This window comes from Carettochelys insculpta, chromosome 5 (genome assembly GCF_033958435.1).
Source record: "Carettochelys insculpta isolate YL-2023 chromosome 5, ASM3395843v1, whole genome shotgun sequence".
Lineage (NCBI taxonomy): Eukaryota > Metazoa > Chordata > Testudines > Carettochelyidae > Carettochelys > Carettochelys insculpta.
Genome location: NC_134141.1, coordinates 73,562,815 through 73,584,239, shown reverse-complemented (window position 1 = coordinate 73,584,239; position 21,425 = coordinate 73,562,815). Strand labels below are relative to the sequence as shown.

Below are 21,425 nucleotides of genomic sequence, written 5' to 3'. Positions count from 1 at the left end.
GTGGGTGTCTGGCAAGTCCTTAGTGTGCTTTCTGTGCGCTCGCTTCTCCTCTGCTAGCTGTCTGATCCTCATCTCGCCCTTCTGAAGGCCCTTGTGTAACCCCTGCCTCCATCTGCCGCGGTCGTCTGCTAGTTCTTCCCAGTTGTCCAGCTCGATGTCTACCTCTCTGAGGTCTCTCTTGCAGACATCTTTGTAGCGCAACTGGGGGCGTCCGGGAGGTCTTTTGCCAGAGGCTAGCTCACCATACAGGATGTCTTTTGGAATCCTTCCATCGTTCATCCTGTGGACGTGGCCAAGCCAGCAGAGCCGACGCTGCCTGAGGAGGGAGTGCATGGTTGGGATTCCAGCTTGCTCGAGGATGGCGGTGTTAGTCACTCTGTCCTTCCATGATATTCCAAGGATGCGCCTGAGGCAGCGCAAGTGGAAGATGTTCAGCCTCTTTTCCTGGCGTGCATACAGAGTCCAAGTCTCGCTGCCATAAAGGAGGGTGCTGAGGATGCAGGCTCTGTAGACTTGCATTTTGGTGTGAGTGTACAGCTTGTTGTTTTTCCACACTCTCTTGCTGAGTCTGGACAGAGTTGTGGCCGCTTTTCCGATCCTCCTATTTAGCTCAGTGTCCAATGACAGGGTGTCAGTGATGGTGGACCCGAGGTACACGAACTCGTGGATGACCTCTAACGTATAGTTGTCAATGCTGATTAATGGGGATTCAGCAACATCCTGACCGAGTACATTTGTCTTCTTTAGGCTGATGGTAAGCCCAAAGTCCTTGCACGCTTTGGAGAACTGATCCAGCAGTTTTTGAAGCTGGTCTTTTGCGTGAGACACTACAGCAGCATCGTCTGTGAACAGAATGTCTCTGATGAGGACTTCTCGCACCTTAGACTTAGCTTTCAGCCTTGCTAGGTTAAACAGTTTCCCATCAGATCTTGTGTGCAGCAAGATGCCCTCTGCTGAAGATCCAAAGGCATGCTTCAGGAGGAGTGCGAAGAAGATCCCGAACAATGTCGAAGCAAGCACGCATCCTTGTTTGACGCCACTCCTGATTCTGAAAGCATCCAATAACACGCCATCATATTGGATGGTTCCTCTCACGTTTTCGTGGAACGACTGGATCATCTTGAGTAACCATGGAGGACAGCCTATCTTATGGAGCAGTTTGAACAGACCATCCCTGCTGACCAAGTCAAAGGCCTTGGTCAAGTCGATGAAGGCTATGTAGAGTGGCTTCCTCTGCTCCCTGCACTTCTCCTGCAGCTGCCTTAGAGAGAAGACCATGTCAACGGTAGACCTCTCTGCGCGGAATCCGCACTGCGATTCGGGGTACACCCCCTCAGCAATCTTCTGGAGTCTGCCAAGGATGACGCGAACAAACAGTTTACGAGTGACGCTTAGGAGGGACATTCCACGGTAGTTGTTGCAGTCGCTTCTGTCTCCTTTGTTCTTATACAACATTACAATGTCAGCGTCGCACATATCCTGTGGAACCTCACCCTCTTTCCAGCACAGGCACAGTAGCTCATGTAGGGGTTCCAGGAGTGTGTCCGCAGCACACTTGATTACCTCTGGTGATATACCATCCTGGCCAGGGGTCTTTCCTGCTGCAATGCTGTCGATGGCTCTCTTCAGTTCATCCACAGTCGGTTCTATGGATTCCCAAATTTAGTTGGGATCTTTGGAGGTTACCTTTGTACAAGTAATAAGTGTAGAGAAAATGTTGCTCCATGTATTCACAGAGTGCCACATTCTGCCAACCTTACGCATGGTGATTGTGTCTTTCTCTGCATACAGTTTTGTGATGTGCCATTTGTTATTTTGAATAAGAGGTGCCAGTGAGTTCTGCTTGCCAGAACACAGAGGATATGGCAGCAGTGTTAAAAACAGGCAGGGCAAAGCCCCACTCCTCCTGCCACAATTTGAATGTCATGCATCCATTTGAATAGGAAGGGAATGGTCCTTTAGATCTCCAGTGTGAAAGGCTTGGTGTTTTGCCTGGCCCTAAATAGGCTGCATAACAGCGGGGATGGGAGGGTTCCTTCCTTATACGCTCCCTTTCTGATGTATGCATACATAAAGCAGAGATGCACCCTGGCCCTTAGTTTGATGGGAGAGAATGGGTTCTGCTCTTTGTGAATTTTAGTTGAGGATTTACAAATGGTGCCGGATTGTCCGAAGATTGAAGAGATACAAGCTTCTCACAGACTATTTTCCTCCGTGCCTCAATCCTGACTAGAGAAGCAAAGATTATTCAGTTAGTCCTTGCTGAGACAGCTAACAACTGGTGTCAGTTATGATGGTGTTTCCTGTGAGGTGGGCAACTGTCTGCTAGTTGTTGGAATGAGGCTAACTAATAACTGACCACAGTCCTGTGATAAGTTAAGACCAGGGTGGGCAATAAAAAAACAGAGGCCCACCAGGGCTAGTCTTTGGCAGGCTGTCATGGCTATATTTACTGCGGCATCTGCAGATACCAGGCAATCACAGCTATCATTGGCCACAGACCACTGTTCGCAGTCAATGGGATACCACTTCCTGCAGCACCCATTGTCCATGAACAGTGATCCGTTGCAAGATCACTGGAAGGGGAAAGTTTTTATTAATTGGCCACTGACTTTCTTACACTAAAATAATTAAACTAGAGGTTAAACGTAGAATTGAGATTCCAAAATGCAAGCAAAAATCACCACAGACAGGTTAGAAGCATATGGCTGGATTTTGTGGACAAAGATACTGGTCACATGTGCTATATGAACCATTTGCCAAAGCCACAGTTGGGGAACAAAATGAAAATGGCCAACAAAGGAGGAAAAAAATTAAATGCATATGTTTTGGGAGGGGAACAGCAAAATTTACTATTCTTATAATAATCACAGGGCATATTTCATTCAATAGAAGATTTATATTGTTCTGACAGTTATTTCTTTTAATCTTATACAGTATAGGCATCCACCTATTAATCTTATCTCTTGTCTATCTTCAGCCAATCCTAAGAAACTGTATTTTACTAGGCAAACTGCATGAAAACCCTTATTTAATTACCTCACTGATTAATCTTAAATTGAGTAACTATATTTTACTAGAACATTCCTGATATTTACATACAATTGCAGAATATATCCCAACAACACTTGTGCACAAGTAGTACAGCTCTTATGTTTCTAATTAATCAGAGAGCAGATAAACAGTAAAACACATTTGTGTAAGAGGGAGGGATAGTAAACTTAACCTCACACCTCATAAAAGGCTTTATAGTCATCCCAGTGGTGGCTCTCAGCATCCTGTAAAATACTTGTAGCACAAACTCTGACGCAGTAGTTGGTAACTTGAAGCTGGAGAATGCTGATGAATTCCTGATATCCCTGGACAGGCACTAGGAACAGGGGCCTGTTCAGAGGGAATGATCAAAGAGGCAAAGATTTAAGGTCTGTGCAGTAGGAGGTAACAATCCCCAGTACTACAAATGGTTTTGATTATTAGTTATCAATCATTCATTTCCTCTTGATCCTGAAGTCTGAGCCCACGTTTACTTAAAAACAGGTCTTTGTTTTGCAAGCTCTTTGAAAATGTACATCTGCTGTCCCAGAAATATGTATTTCTTCTCCAGGAAACTGTATTCTTAATACATCATTCAGAAGTAAAATTATTCTTCCTTACTATTCTAAATCAGTCAATTGTCGATGTTGTTAGAAGACACTTACCAGCAGTAAGTTATGTAAAGGTAGCATATATTCATGAGTCCCACAGATTTGTTCTTTTTGGTAAAATTAAAAAGCACAATTGCACATATATGAATTAGCACAAATTGTTTTAAAATGTACACAAATAGAATGATCTGGGCACTATTTGGCGGCAGAGTCTTTCATACACCAAGATACACTCATTGCAAGAGAGGGGAGAACATTAGGGACCAACTATGGTTCTCCAATTCTGATGCTGGCACGGCTGCACACCTAGAATGCACTAAGATACAACATCAAAACAAAAAGCAGTCAAGTAGCACTTTAAAGACTAGCAAAATAGTTTATTAGGTGAGCTAACCTAATAAACTATTTTGCTAGTCTTTAAAGTGCTATTTGACTGCTTTTTGTTTTGATAGTGTATAGACTAGCACGGCTTCCTCTCTGCTAAGATACAACAGTGGGGCATGGTCCACAGTTCTTTGCTTATACCTGTTAGAGGGGAGCATAATGCCAATGCATGCCCTCTTCATCTTATGCATTTCTATCCTTGTCACTCCCCCAAGGAAGGATGTATGCAGGGAAGACTGGCCTTAGAACCACTTCCATTGTTTTACACCTGTGTCGTAATTCTCTTTGCTGACCACAGGAATTCTCAACTGGTTGTTAACTTCAGCATATGTCTCCTTTTCCACATTCAGGAAAAGAACATCAACAGGAAAAGAATAAAATCAACAAGGAGTTCTGTGGCACCTTAAAGACAAACATATTTATTCGGCCAAAAGCTTTTGTGAGTTGGGACCCACACAGTCAGATGCATGCTTTTCATGCATCTGATCAAGTCAATTCCAGCTAACAAAAGCTTATACCCAAATAAATGTGTTAGTCTTTAAGGTGCCCTAGGGCTCCTCTGCTTTTTTGCTGAAACAGACTGACACAGATACCCCTCTGAAACTTGTCACTTTGCTAGGAAGAGAAGAAAAGCTGAAAACTGGGGCTCTGTTTTTAAATTCAGGTGTGAATTATGAGTGCACACAGGATATTTTAAATTAGAAATCAAAATCATAGTATTTTCACTAGAGATGGTCAAAACTGGAACATTGAATTCAAACCTCTTTTAATTTCTACCAAGGTATGCATTCAGATTTAGATCCCAAGATTTGAACCTGCACTTTATTTTGACTCTAGGTCATATTCCAATCCACAAGAAGACTTTTTTTCAGTTCCAATTCAGACATAACTAGACTTAAACAGGTTGGCCAGATGAAGAGATTCCTACTGTTCTCAGCGAGAACATCCCAAGAAACACTTACAGTAAACTCTTTCATATCTGGCAGCCCTGGGACTAGGAGGTTGCTGGATATGCAAGTTTTCTGGATAATAGAGAGGTATACCTGGCAATACATAACACTGACGAAAAACAAGATTAGATATTACAAAACAAACAAAAAGGTATGCAGAGTACTTTATTTACCAACAACAGTAGTATTGTACAATGTAAACTTTTACTGTGTTTTCCTTATTTATTTGTATTTATTGTCACTATATTGTACTTATGGAAAACATAACCAACATGTACTATGGTTAAAATGCCATACGTGAGAGTTCTGGATAATAGAATGCCAGATAGGAAAGAGTTTACTGTATATGGTTACAGAGCCATTGGCTCCAAGCATTATCTCTGATTCAACTTTGTACCTGAAACCCTTAGCCAAACCTACTCTAATCCAGACACCACCCCTTCTTTGACCCATACATAATTTGATGAGGCATCTAGCTAACACTAATTTAATTAATAATTACCGTCGTGTATATTGGATAATATGCTCATATTGCTCAACACAATCATCATGACATCAAAGTAAAGAAACATATCTTCATGCTGTCAATGTTTACATTTTTATTTTCGTTTTTATGAAAATTAAGCCGTTGCTGCAGGCACAAAGAAGATCAAAAACCTCCATTCATCCATACCGTAGTGTATCACAGACAACCATAGTATCAGAGTAATTGCTCAAGGTTAACTGAGTAGAGAATTTACATTGCCTTCCTAATTCACACCTTGAAGATAAAAATCAATGTTTCTAATAACTACTTCAAGTTATGGATATGTCTTATCACTTCTAAAAACAATGCAAATGGTATTTTAATAATATGAAACATTTTGGGTATTTTTACAGGTATTCCATATTATCTATGTTTAAAATTAAAACATTAAAAAGGACTCACTTCTTTCTGGTCTCGCTCATTAAATTATCGTACATCATAAAATGCTGACAGACATGTATTGCTGTGGACAGAATAGCATGCAAGTTTTGAAGTGGAGCCTTGGAGGGAACTTCTTTGCTTCTCTCCTCCAATGTTTGCAGGACAGCTGTTGCTACTTTGCAGCAGGCCTCTACAAAGTTTGCTCTAATTTCCTGAAGAGAATCATCCCTGCATGCCAGAGCTAGTGGAAGTACTGTGTCAAGTTCATCCATAATGTCAGAACAAAACTAGAGAGAAACAAATGTGGTATCAAATTATTTGTACTATGACAGCACTGTGTAATATATGTATGCCATGGCCAGTTTCTTGAATAATGAAACTGGCACAAGACAAATATACGGAATCAGCCTTATAAAAATGTCGGTGTCTGGTATAGAAGGCAAAACATTTGTTTATTACAACATAAATACATGAAATGTGACATCACAGTCTCTGTACTGTATACCAGTGCAGTACGTGCTAACAAGTAGTTATGGATTTAACCTTATAAAAGATAATGCCCTGCTTCTACCATTTCATCAGAGATATTTAATAGTGAGAAGAAGGTAATCTTAATTCCCTTCAAACAAGGACAATTCTTTAAACTATTAAATCTTTTCCAAAAGCAATGTTTTAATCTTTTCTTTTTGCTAGTTACAGAGGGGACATTTTCATCTTCTAGCAAGTATATTTATTGTTCTCAATAAAGCTATCTTACTAAAAGCACATATGTTCCCTTAACTAAGCATTCACCAATTCTGCTCAGTATAAACCGACTTCCATCCTAAACTAGTAAAACACTTGCAAAAATTACATTATTAAAAAAATTCCTGCATTATAGATCCATTTACCTAAGCAACTTATCTGGCATGTTAGCCAAGTGAAAGAACTCCAATTTGGCTACAATATTAGTTATGCTAGTTAAATGGCATGTCTAAGGAAATAAATACAGGAAATCCTTTTATAGCAATGCTTCATATTTTGCAAGATATCATGAGATTGGGATGCAGTGCCACAGACACTAGTTGGAAAGCTTTTGAATCTATCTGATGCATAAAATGAGAGGCAAAGTTACAAAGTTCATTTTCTTTAGTACAGACTGTATGTTGAAGTATAACATTATATTTGGCATTGTATTGTAACACCTTGCACTTTCTTTTTAAATCCATTTATATATAACTTGGAATATTTATGGCACTGCGAGCACTTCAAAACTTGGATGACAAAGCATCTTGGCATTCTGTTTCCCTGCAAACTTCAGATCTTTGGACTTGCCTTTGCAATTCGTTTTGGTTGTTCCTCCTCGTGGACTGTTCCCCAGGACTCCTTCATTTGCTGGACGTTTACTAGGCTCATGGTATAGACTGTGGCTGAAGACTGTTCTTCATGTTCATGCTGAAGAATTTTAGTCGAAAAATCTTCAATTGCTATTGTTATACAGTGTGCCACAGACGAAGACAGGTCATTAAATGCATTCCTCCAGCTAAAATCCAATAAAGTAGGCTGAAAGATAAATTTACATCACATCAATCCAAACTCAGCAATAAGTGTTTCTGCTGTTATGGTTCTAATCTTATATGACTACCAGTATACAAGTTATCTAGAGATACTCTGTCATATGGCAAAAGCCATTCGGAAAATTTAACTTACAATGAACTAACATTAAAAAGATTATGTATTCTTAACACAGATTAAGTCATAGCAATGTTTAAATTGTCATTGGATTTAATAAAAATAAAAATGTAATTCATAAAAATCTATTTCAGCAAAACTATCTTTATTTGAGCAGTTGGCTACACTTTATTTACCACATAAAGCAACCTTTACAGTCAATATATTTAATAAAATCAGTTAAATTTTATAGCCATTTTTATAGTTTGCAACATCTGGTACCATGAAATAATATTCTCTTTTCTTCCTTAGCATGCTTATAACTCAAAACCAGCAAATCAATAATGTGAATGGTAAATTCTTTAGTGAAGCCATATTTGGCATACCAATGCCGGAATTTCTTTCTTCAGTGCTCATTTGACCACTGTTTAAACTAATCTAGGATGCTGACATTCACAACCTGACCAAAACACTAGTGACCTCTAAGGTAGTCTGAAGAATATCACGGACCACCTCTGCTTCACCTCTAATCTGCTTTTCACAGCCCTGATGATGGAAACTTAAAGCTGGCCAACACAGTGGCCAACTGATAATGATAACCAGTGTCTAACAGGTTGCATGGCAGGAGAGGGAAATGGACAGGACTCTAACAACTCTAGCGTCTACAACAGACCATTGTGAGCACATGCTCAGAAGAAATTAGGTATTGTAACCAGACAGAAATTGAAAAGGTACTTACTTGTCCCTAACTTCTGTCAGGGACTTTTAACTGATCATACAGCCAGCCTCACAATCCAGGGATTGAAAAAGGTAGCACCATGTCACTCTTCCCCCCACTGTCTTCAGGTCAATCAAAATATTTTTATAAAACTAACATTCAAACAAGTCCCACAAACAGACCCCAAGTTTACTTAAATAAACTGTTTGAGTCTTAAAATTTAGTGTTGACTGAAGAATTCCAGTTCTCATCGATGACTGACCGAGCATGTCTTTTAGGGTCTGACGTCCCCTAAATTCCACAGCAATAGTTCTCTGAAAACAGAGGACAGATCAAGCCACACTCCTGTATTTGTTTTCTGCAAGGGTTACTACACTACATGACGAGTAAAGGAAGTAACAAAAATCCCAGCAGTAAGTATCTGCATGATCAGATGATAAGATTTCAGTATTTTTGTCAGCCAATAGTGTATTTAAGAACATATGGAATATTAATTACAGACTTTCATGTTTCTGCAAGGTGTGAGGGTTTTTTTTTCTTTGTAACTGTGGCATTTTATTCTTCTGATGTTAGCTTTGTCACAGAATAACATTAAAAATAGAAAAAAAAAAGAAAAAAAGAACTATACCCTTTCTCTTCACTTATAAATTTTGTATAGGATTTTTTTTCATCCTGAGCAGATAATCTGCAATCTAAAATTAATAGTAATATTCAAACAATTAACTTCTAGAAACAGGTGATTCTAATGAGCATGCCAACAGAATCTATATCGGTGACAGAGACACAAAGAATAAGAAAAAAATCCCTATAAAGTGCAAGACTCTTTTCATACTCACCTCTTTTACCTGAAGTAACTGTTCAGGAAGCACACTGGTTTCATTTGCTCTAGTTTCCCCTATTAAGAGCTCCCCACTAGCTTTCTTCAGAACCTCTGCACAGTATGATAAAAGGGATCAAAGTTAAGATTAATTCTGTAGAAAACTCTGCAGCCTACAACGCCTTCTGATATATCAATATGTAATATAAAAAATTCAACAAGATGTAGTAGAATACTAATGTTGCAATAAAGTCAAATTCAGACTATACACCGCTCCTTTTATATAACCTGATGGAATCCACATCCCATTGTATTCATATTTTACACATATGCATAGATAACATATAAAATACAGTCCCTTTTGTCATTAATTCATTTTATACTGATTCTGCAGTCATCTGTTTATAGGGAGAATAGATAACTTTAGAGCAGTTGAGTAAAAACTAATTTCTGTTCTTTGTTCAATAAATTAAATAAACTGTGTGGTGCTACATATTTTAAACAAGTTAGTGACTTTAAAATTCTGACACAATAGGAATAAAATGACAGCTAATTAGTACAATTATTATTTCAAAAATAATGATCAAAGTATAGACTTCTTTTGAACTATTACCACATTAGCAAAGCCCAAAATATATAGGACCAGTCACATACCATTGATCTCAGCAGGAATTTTGTCATTGATTTTATCTGGAGGAAAAAAATAACTGGGACAAACGTCACTAACAGAAGGCCCAGTCCTGCAAAAACTTACACCCACAAATTTCCCCATCAAGTTACTTGTTTGTACTATCTGTCCCTTGGATTTACAGGACAGGGAATGTTTCTGTTCTGTGTTCCCAATTGCACTAAACATACCACCAGTACTGAACAACTAAATAAAAACAAAGTAATTGATAATTTCAACATCCTTTTCTTTCTTAACATACAGCTTATATCCAACACGGTATTACTAATTTACTATATCTTATGTGAAATTAAAGACAAACAAGGAACATTAAAAGACAGGAAGGATGCTATCAAGCACAGGTAAATAGTATTGTTAAGAGCATATATTAAAGGTCTGCAGCTTGAACGCATTGGCAAAATGTATAGCCAAAGTTGGGAGAAAACGGATCTAGTGAAGAAAACATCTAATTCTTTGAGATCCTTTGTCTAAAAGAATCTCATTTGTCTAAAATGGATTTTTATTTTTTGGATACATACATCCTTTGAAGGAGGGTATCTTCCTTATGCTCTTAAACAGAGTTCCGTGGCTTGGAATGACCTCCTCAAGTCCTGTATTGGGTTACATTAGCAAAACTAGTTCCAGGGAAAAAGTGGCAGAATAGAAAGATGGACAAAAGTAATTCAGTCACTTGCTTCACCACCTTCCCAGTGCAAGATGTTCACTGCTATATATTTAGTTCAATCTATTTTTAATTGCAGTATGTGATAGAGTGTCCAATGCTTCCCCTGGGAGATTGTTCCAAAGTGTCATCTCAGGAAGTTTCTCCTGATAGCCAATCTACCTAAGAACAATGACTGATGCAGAGACAGAAAATTTGTACTTCCTCTTAATATGTTAGATATTCATCTGCTGATCCTGTTTACAAACTTTCAATGTCAGAAGACTTACATTCGCTTATTGTCACCACTCCAGTGAGCAATATGTAATTCACTCTTTTAATCTTCTATCAGAAAGGCTAACTGACTAGCCTCCGTTTACATTGTCCTTCTCAGAACTCCTTCCTCTTTGTTAATATTTTTAGTGAACTGGCCAGAAGCAAACACATTTTGAAGTAGGAGATCCTCAGCTGGTATTAATTGCAAATAGGTGCCACTGATAGTCCAATGGAACGATGATAATTTATATTAGTTAAGGTTCTTCCTTCCCCTTTAGTCTACAGTTGAGCTGTGCTGAGGGGGTCAATTGCTTGTAACTGGGTATGTTTGCATAAATGTTCTAAAACTGCTGATTTATCTTGAAAAAAGAATACGTACGTGCAAATGATATACCACTATCAAACTTAAGTCTTTTTTCGGTTTTTTCCCACTAAGACAAGGCTCTAGCACAGAGTAAACCTTCTCCCTCCTCACCAATGCCACCCAATTTCTATATTCTCCTTTGTCTAGGTCCTTACTCAAGACTGAACCTATCAACGATCTTTGAACATTATTTAAACATTTCTCTTCCCCATGTTTGTTGTTTATCACAGCTCTTTATGCAAAATCTTTCAGCACCCGACAGTCTTCATATGCAAGCCAAGCTGAGTTATTTTGAAATACCCTTCAAAAAATCTTTATGGAATATTATATGTAAACCGAAACTCTCTTCAGCCACTAATTTTATAACTCTATTTTTTTAAAAAATGACCTTTTTCAGTATGGTTTTTATAAAACCAGGCTACTTATTTGTTTCATTAAGTTCAAGCTGTTCAGTTATATTTTCTCTCATTTGTTCCATTATTACTGAGGATAATGGTTAGATTTACTGGACTGCTCGTATCACTCCTTGCTTCTTCTTTATGAACATTTATAAATTACATAGGCTTTTTCAGTCTTTCAGGCTAGATATTAATGGCAGTAGAACCCTTATGACCACTTACTCTGATATCCTGCATAACACATCATAGAATTTTAATACCACAACTGTTAGTAAGGTAAATAATACCACAATCAAAGCTACCTACAGGTTAAATCACCCATCTATTTTATACGGCCACAGCCAGGATTATTATTTCAACTCCACTAGAGATAATAGATTCTGAAGAAAATGAAAAACATGAACAGAAACATCATTTAATAAAGAGAAAAAACTAAACATATTTTACTACTGACAGATTTGAAGTCCTCCTAGATTGTGTGCTCCATCATGGACTTCTACTTTGTTCTAGCAAACCTAACAGAGGAAATATGCATCTGCAAGTAAAACTCATACTGCGTTCTAAGCGTATATTCCATCTTCACGTCAATTTGTTCTTTTAGAAAAAAATATTTACTACAGAAGCTACAGCAGCATCTACCTTTGGGACCAAACCAAAGATGATATTCATCTTGCTGAAGTCTGTACAACTTCAAAAGCTGTCTATTAAGATGATGCACCTTGTAAATTTGATCCTCTTTTCCTATTATTATGCTTTCTAGAAAGGGATGTAAAGTAAAACACTTCTTCTTAAACTGTTAAATGAAGACCTTTGCAAATCTTTCTGGTCCCCTGAGGCAAAGCTTGTAAACCTAAGGGCTTGACAACTTTGCCCAGGGTGTTTCAAAGCGCTCCACAGGAAAAAGCTTTTCTTGGCAGTCATTATCAGATCTGTCCAAAGTTCACCTTTCTCACTGGAATGGAAAAAAGGTGAGAAAGATGAAAAGCATGTCAGAAGTTTTTGATTTTTAACAGTCTCAACAAGAGGCTTCTGAAAACTGGAGGAAGAGAGAAAACGCACATTAAAGGGGAAGGAAAATGAAATTTGTCGATGTATTCTTCATTCTAAATAAAGACCTTGTACTTAACCCTGAGTGCTACTGAATGTTCCAGGTTCCTTCAAATAAAAGACATCTCCTGTGATGCTGGATGTACTAGGTATGTCTGAACATACCAGTGATTCAACCGGAAAGTAAATACAAATGCAATCAGGTGTGGTAAAAGACCAGCAAGGAAAGAGTTAATTACATCCAGCACTGCTAGAGAACCCTGATGGCCAAACCTATCTTTTTTTCCTAACACCATACTGCTGTTGTTGGAAAGAAGAGAAAAGATACATGGAGCAGGGACTATAAATTCTGCATCTGCTATGAAAAATTAATGCTTCTTTTCTAAAAAGGATAAGAAATGTAGACTTGCCATGGTGATACACTCCAAATTGATGAACAAAGTGCCTTTATATTTTATTTTCAGTGGTTTATGACTTTCTTCCAAAAGAAAAAATCTATATATTGTTGAGCTGCTCATGCATGAATCAAGTAAATTGTCAAGTAATTTGTATCTGTTAAATCATTTTTCAGATTCCTTATTTGTGTTTCAGTAATTGAAACATATTTTGGATTTAAGCTTAAAACATATGTCTATAGTCCTCAGTGAGGAACACTTGCTTTTGCAATGTTTCAAAATAAAACGGTAAAGGAATAAACCTATGAAGAATGTAAAAGGCATAATGAAAATCAATATCATAGAGAATGCAATGCATAGATCAGTTTTGTTCATCTAGCTGAAAAAATAAGGGGAGAATTTAACCTACTGCATACCGTCCAGAGAATTCCAGACACAGAACTCTCAAACTGAATTCACAGAACTGTCTAGATCATCTCAGTACAATTGCTACAGTTCACTTTGGTTCAAGTATTTCCCTTGGTGCTATTGCCAGCCATGGGGTTACCATCAGAGAGTACTGGTAGGCAGTACTTCCCTGTAACATCAACTTTCAATTGCCTAAATTGACCTTCTGAGGTTTCCATTGTGCAAGCTGTAAAGAAACTTGTCTTGTTGGCAGCTAGAACTGTGAACTACTTGTATTTTTTTTTCCTCACTGTTCTTTTTTTGGTTCACAAGCAACCTCCTACCAAAGCAGAATCTGCAGAAGAGACTACATCCAAGCAATAAAGCTATGAAAGAGTATGAAGAGAAGCCCAGGTGGCCACCTTGCAAATTTCCAATGTGGAAGCCTTCGACCTCTCCACCCAAGAAGCAGCTACAGTACTAGTGTAATGAGCTTTACAAACCCTGGGAGCCTCTTTACCCTTAACTACATACGCCTCCCTAATACAATTCCTTAACCAGCTAGCTAAGGATCTCTTAGAAGCCATTTGACCCCTCTTAAGACCCCCTAAGAGTACAAACAATCTGTTAGAAGATCTGAAATCTTTGATTCTTCTGAGATAAACCCTAAGTGTTCTTCTTACATCCAATTTATGCAGCCATTGCTTTTTGTCATCGCTAGGTCTAGGGAAAAATGAGGGCCAAGAATCCTTCTGGTTTAGATAAAATTCAGATACCATCTTTGGCAAAAAAAAAAAAGAGGATGTGTCCAAAGAGCTAGTTTATTTTTGATGGAACTTTACAACTGTTCTAAATATCAAGCCTGAGGTTCCCACATGATATTCTGAACAAAGAAAAGCTAAACTTGTTGTTGCAATAGCCAAAAAATATTTAGTTACTTTCTAGCATGACTTAAATACAAGGCTAATAAGGGCCTCTTTAGATACTCCATACAGTCAAGAGGAAAAAGAAACAAGTGTAGGGCCCCACTCTATTTGAAGTCTGGAAAAACATCACATCAGTGCGACTTTCACCGTTTTATTATTTACTGCAGAATTCTCCAAATTACCTAAAGTACTAGTTTAAACTCTCAGTGAGCTAATACAGTCTGAACCTCTCTCATCTGGCACCCTCAGGACCTAACTGATGCCAGATGAGAGAGTCTGCCAGATTATGGGAGGGCAATATCGTTTAGCACATTACCACCACTTATACTGCTAACTGGGCTCTTAGAAGACATTTAGGGGTAAATTACAGCTAAATAACACTCATCAGAGGGGTAGCCGTGTTAGTCTGGATCTGTAGCAGCAACGAAGGGTCCTGTGGCACCTTATAGACTAACAGAAAAGTTTAGAGCATGAGCTTTCGTGAGTTAACTCACTTCTTCAGATGCTGGTCCTGGAAATCTGCAAGGCCAGGTATAAATAGGCCACAGCAAGGCTGGGGATAACAAGGTTAGCTCAGTCAGGCAGGCTGAGTTGTATTGTCATCAGTAGATCTGGAGGGGCGAACTCCAGGAGAGGGGAAGCTGCTTTTGTATTTAGCCAGCCATTCACAGTCTTTGTTTAATCCTGAGCTGAGGGTATTGAATTTGCAAATGAATTGTAGCTCAGCAATTTCTCTTTGGAGTCTGTTCTTGAAATTTCTTTGCTGCAGGATAGCTACTTTTAAATCTGCTACTGTGTGTCCTGGGAGATTGAAGTGCTCTCCTATGGGTTTTTGTATATTGCCATTTCTGATGTCTGATTTGTGTGCATTTATTCTTTTACGTAGAGACTGTCCAGTTTGTCCGATGTATATGGCAGAGGGGCATTGCTGGCACATGATGGCATAAATTACATTGGTAGATGTGCAGCTGAATGAGCCCACGATGGTGTGGCTGATCCGGTTAGGTCCTGTAATGATGTTGCTGGTGTGTATATGTGGGCAGAGCTGGCAACGAGGTTTGTTGCATGGATGGGTCCCTGAGATAGAGTGACTGTGGTGCGGTGTATAGTTGCTCGTTAGGATTTGTTTTAGGTTGGCAGGTTGTCTGTGAGCAATGATAGGTCTGCCTCCCAAGGCCTGTGAAAGTGTGGGATCATTGTCCAGGATGGGTTGTAGATCCCTGATGATGCGCTGTAGAGGTTTTAGCTGAGGACTGTAGGTGATGGCTAGTGGTGTTCTGTTGGTTTCTCTCTTGGGCTTGTCCTGTAGTAGGAGGCTTCATGGCACGCGTCTGGCTCTGTTGATTTGTTTTCTCACTTCCTCCGGTGGGTATTGCAGTCTCAAGAATGCTTGGTGCAGATCCTGTAGGTGTTTGTCTCTGTCAGAGGGGTTGGAACAAATGCGGTTATATCTAAGTGCTTGGCTGTAAACGATGGATCGTGTGGTGTGTCTGGGATGGAAGCTGGAGGCATGAAGGTAGGCGTAGCGGTCAGTGGGTTTACGGTACAGGGTGGTACTGATGTGTCCATTGTGTATAAGCACGGTAGTGTCAAGGAAGTGGATCTCCTGTGTAGATTGGTCCAGGCTGAGCTTGATGTTGGGGTGGAAGTTGTTGAAGTCCCGGTGGAATTCCTCCAGAGTCTCCTTCCCATGGGTCCAGATGATGAAGATGTCATCAATGTAGCGTAAATAGAGCCGGGGTGTTAGTGGACGAGAGTTGAGGAAGCGTTGTTCTAGGTCAGCCATGAAAATATTGGCATACTGAGGGGCCATGCAGGTACCCATAGCTGTGCCGCTGATTTGAAGGTATATATTGTCACCGAATCTGAAATAGTTGTGTGTGAGTATAAAGTTGCAGAGCTCAGCCGCCAGATGTGCTGTAGCATCATCAGGGATACTGTTTGGACAGCATTTATTCCATCTTTGTGTGGGATGTTGGTATACAGAGCCTCTACATCCATGGTTGCTAGGATAGTGTTTTCTGGTAGGTCACCAACGTATTGCAGTCTTCTCAGGAAGTCAGTGGTGTCGCGGAGGTAGCTGGGGGTGTTGGTGACATAGGGTCTGAGGAGAGAGTCCACATAACCAGACAGTCCTTCAGTGAGAGTGCCAATACCAGAGATGATGGGGCGTCCAGGATTTCCGGGCTTGTGGATCTTGGGTAGTAAGTAGAATAACCCTGGACGGGGCTCTAGAGGTGTGTTGGAGTAGATCTGTTCTCGTGCTTGTGTAGGGAGTGTCCTGAGCAGACGGTGTAGTTTTTTAGTGTATTCCTCGGTGGGGTCTGAGGAAAGTAGCCTGTAAAATCTGGTATTGCAGAGTTGTCTGGAAGCCTCCTTCCGGTAGTCAGACCTGTCCATGATGACAGTAGCTCCTCCTTTATCTGCCTCTTTGATTATAATGTCAGGGTTTCTTCTGAGGCTGTGGATGGCATTGCGTTCCGCACGACTGAGGTTGTGAGGCAAATGATGTTGTTTCTCCACAATTTCTGTCTGTGCGCATCGGCGGAAGCATTCTATGTATAGGTCCAGACTGTTATTTCATCACCTCCGGTATTGGCACTCTCACTGAAGGACTGTCTGGTTATGTGGACTCTCTCCTCAGACCCTATGTCACCAACACCCCCAGCTACCTCCGCAACACCACTGACTTCCTGAGAAGACTGCAATACGTTGGTGACCTACCAGAAAACACTATCCTAGCAACCATGGATGTAGAGGCTCTGTATACCAACATCCCACACAAAGATGGAATAAATGCTGTCCAAACAGTATCCCTGATGATGCTACAGCACATCTGGCGGCTGAGCTCTGCAACTTTATACTCACACACAACTATTTCAGATTCGGTGACAATATATACCTTCAAATCAGCGGCACAGCTATGGGTACCCGCATGGCCCCTCAATATGCCAAAATTTTCATGGCTGACCTAGAACAACGCTTCCTCAACTCTCGTCCACTAACACCCCGGCTCTATTTATGCTACATTGATGACATCTTCATCATCTGGACCCATGGGAAGGAGACTCTGGAGGAATTCCACCGGGACTTCAACAACTTCCACCCCAACATCAAGCTCAGCCTGGACCAATCTACACAGGAGATCCACTTCCTTGACACTACCGTGCTTATACACAATGGACACATCAGTACCACCCTGTACCGTAAACCCACTGACCGCTACGCCTACCTTCATGCCTCCAGCTTCCATCCCAGACACACCACACGATCCATCGTTTACAGCCAAGCACTTAGATATAACCGCATTTGTTCCAACCCCTCTGACAGAGACAAACACCTACAGGATCTGCACCAAGCATTCTTGAGACTGCAATACCCACCGGAGGAAGTGAGAAAACAAATCAACAGAGCCAGACGCGTGCCATGAAGCCTCCTACTACAGGACAAGCCCAAGAGAGAAACCAACAGAACACCACTAGCCATCACCTACAGTCCTCAGCTAAAACCTCTACAGCGCATCATCAGGGATCTACAACCCATCCTGGACAATGATCCCACACTTTCACAGGCCTTGGGAGGCAGACCTATCATTGCTCACAGACAACCTGCCAACCTAAAACAAATCCTAACGAGCAACTATACACCGCACCACAGTCACTCTATCTCAGGGACCCATCCATGCAACAAACCTCGTTGCCAGCTCTGCCCACATATACACACCAGCAACATCATTACAGGACCTAACCGGATCAGCCACACCATCGTGGGCTCATTCAGCTGCACATCTACCAATGTAATTTATGCCATCATGTGCCAGCAATGCCCCTCTGCCATATACATCGGACAAACTGGACAGTCTCTACGTAAAAGAATAAATGCACACAAATCAGACATCAGAAATGGCAATATACAAAAACCCATAGGAGAGCACTTCAATCTCCCAGGACACACAGTAGCAGATTTAAAAGTAGCTATCCTGCAGCAAAGAAATTTCAAGAACAGACTCCAAAGAGAAATTGCTGAGCTACAATTCATTTGCAAATTCAATACCCTCAGCTCAGGATTAAACAAAGACTGTGAATGGCTGGCTAAATACAAAAGCAGCTTCCCCTCTCCTGGAGTTCGCCCCTCCAGATCTACTGATGACAATACAACTCAGCCTGCCTGACTGAGCTAACCTCGTTATCCCCAGCCTTGCTCTGGCCTATTTATACCTGGCCTTGCAGATTTCCAGGACCAGCATCTGAAGAAGTGAGTTAACTCACGAAAGCTCATGCTCTAAACTTTTCTGTTAGTCTATAAGGTGCCACAGGACCCTTCGTTGCTGCTAAATAACACTGTGAGCCAGGACTGATGGCTGTAAACAAACTTTGTGGGACTGTGGGAAACTTGGCCAAACCCTTGATATGTGGCTAACTAAAATCATGACAGATTATGGAAGTAGCCAGACGAGAGCGCTCTGGATTAGAGAGGTTCAACTTGTACATAAATTATTTTCTAAGCCCTCTGATAGGAAAGATGACACTTCTAAAAACTATGCAGGACAGTTCTTACTTTTCCTAAGTCATACACCACAAGCAAGACATCTCCCAGCCTAAAATAAAATATACTGGTTAAGTATGTTTAAATGGTCCTTCCAATCAAGGCTTTATCAGCGAGACAGTGATTAAGATTAATATGGATAAAACAGGACACTGACCAAGAATATCTTATTTCCTGTCTGGATTCTTGGCAAAAAACTGGAACAACTCTACACATAGTTCTCATTCTCCCATATCAAATTATCTTTTAGGTGGGCACTACAATGGAAATTTCTGGCATGATGAAGTTCAGATAACTCCAATTAATGTTTTACTACTGAAACGCCATTTTCTTATTTCTCTGGCCATGCCTGCACTTCATATTTCTTCTTAGTAATTGATGTACTCCAGAAAGATATTCTGAATAAACCCAAATCACCAACACCAGAATTGAAAGTCTGAAAATGAAGGTAAGTTAGCCAGTCACACCACCACAATTAGTAATAAATATATCACTATATTTGTTGAAGGGTGACCAAAATTTTGTAGTTCCTTTGGAACCAGGGATGATTCCCACCCTAGAAAGCTGACACTGCAGCTGTTCTAATGGCACTCATCTGGTTGGACATGGAAGCTAGAGCCACACTTCAGAGACAGTGTCAGTGTAGACACAGTGATTACAAATAAGTGGAAAAATTCAGAAAAGGAAAGCTCAAAACATTTAGCGTCACCCATTTTATGGACAGTTAAGGTCATGCAGGGTCATAGCCTAAATATGCCTCATGGGAAGCAAAAATTTTCCTGTAAACATTCCTTCTATCAAAAATATTTTACTCTGAATAACTAAGAAAAAAGGTGTTCCTAGTCAAAATGTATTTTGCTAAATATAATCATGTTGTATTCCTGTTTTCAGAATTTCTTAGATTAGTTATGTTTGTTTCCAAAAGAACACAAACAATATTGCCCACAATTAATGTAGTTAAGTAAGGTATAAAACTTCCTGCCAATAGGGATAAATTATGATACATTTAAGTGAGAAAGAAACTTATTCCACCTTGAAATCAAAGGGAAAAAGAGGGCTTTGAATACCAATTGTAAGTGAGCTTCAATACATCATCTAAAAATAATTCTAGGCTAATTTAGTATTGTTTTAACGCAAAATGACTTGTATTTTTTATTTTACTGACACAGCATCAAGCAGTTTCAGGTTAACAATGCATTACTCTATTCCGCTGACAAGTTATAGTCCTCTCTATTCTTTCCTTCCATGCTTCTACATTTTAGCTTATGCTTCCAGAACACTTTTCTTCCCACCCCACAGCTTGGTGCAGAGATATGGTGCACACGACTATACCCATCCAGCTCTCTCAGCAGCCTATCCTCTTTTCTGGCATTAACTTTTCTTGTAACCTAACCGAAGCTCTTGAGAGCATCGGCTCATTGGAGACCTGGTCTAAGTGCTTTGGGTAAAGAAGCTGGGAAGGCGAATATTTACTTCTGGGAAAAGTGCTTGCTGCTTTGTGATGTCCCACTGAAATCAATGGAGCAACTCAGTGGTGAGCACTTTGCTCAGCAGTGTTTCAATAGATATTCAATTGACCTTAAATTAGTGTTAAACGTCCAGTTTTTTTTTTCCCACTGGATTCAAAAACGGCAGCCCCCTTGGAACAAGCTTAAAAATATTGACAACAGTGGAAAAATTTAACCTCCATATATTATTCTGTCACATGTAAAACACACCAGCAGTCATGCAGCACTTTAAAGACTAACAAAATAACATTAGGTGATGAGCTTTTGTTGGGGCAGACTCGCTTCTTCATTTTGTTAGTCTTCAAAGTGCTACATGACTGCTGGTTTGTTTTGTTAGAATACAGACTAAATCAGCTACCTCTCTGTTGTACATAATATATGCAGAAAGTGTTTTTTAAACATCAACATATTTCACTCCATACCAGAAATAATTATTAAATAATTATATCTTTCAGACAAAAGCATCCATTCTTTTCCACAAAATATACAATTTAAATAAACTTGTACACTATTTTAAATAAATGTTTAATGACATGTTGCATGATATTTGTTTATATGGTGGCAGACTGGAGGAAAAATGCAAACATACAGCAATTTACTTTTATAATTCTGCAAATTTAATTTGAAATTCATTCAAAGTGAGTCTGTTTCACAAACTGAACAGAAAACAGTATGTGAGGAAAATTACACATTACCTTGAACATTTTTATTCTTCTCAGTGAAACAAGTCAATGATAGAATTTCTGCAGAAACTTCTTCAACTCTTTCTTCCATCAACAAAAAGAGTTTTATAAGCTGAGAAAGACATTTGAGTTGATACAAAGTTAAACAGAAGTTCCTTCCTTTTCTGAGATACTCTTGGGTAGCTGTCCAAAAAAAGACATAAAATGTATTTTATTTTTAGTAAATATTATGTAAAATAAGCTCATGATAAAACTAAATTATGTCAAAATACATTGTATAAAATCAGTCTTATTATTTGTCGTGACACAGGACAACCAAATATCATAGTCTGAACTATATCAATCCTTCTTTTAAGGACCAAATGCCTGCATCCAGTGGTGATACACTCAGTGCACAGAGGAAGTAGAGCATGGGAAGATGGTCTACTGCTCTCCTCCTTCAGTCCTGGAGTCGGCTGGGAGCTAAATAAACCTGGGACAAATCTAAAAGCTACTCTA

General features: G+C 39.6%; 1 protein-coding gene across 5 annotated transcripts in view; it reads right to left on the bottom strand.

Moving 5' to 3' along the window:
• KIAA0825 (KIAA0825 ortholog) overlaps window positions 1–21,425 on the bottom strand; it is a 393,823-nt gene that overhangs the window by 257,761 nt on the left and 114,637 nt on the right. For all 5 annotated transcript variants that reach the window (XM_074995322.1, XM_074995323.1, XM_074995321.1 and 2 more), the window contains 5 exons: window positions 20,940–21,110; window positions 9,090–9,184; window positions 7,200–7,427; window positions 5,907–6,172; window positions 3,234–3,384 (listed from right to left, as the gene is read on the bottom strand). In XM_074995322.1, coding sequence (XP_074851423.1) covers window positions 3,234–3,384; window positions 5,907–6,172; window positions 7,200–7,427; window positions 9,090–9,184; window positions 20,940–21,110 — 911 coding nt within the window. The remainder of the gene's footprint in view (window positions 1–3,233; window positions 3,385–5,906; window positions 6,173–7,199; window positions 7,428–9,089; window positions 9,185–20,939; window positions 21,111–21,425) is intronic.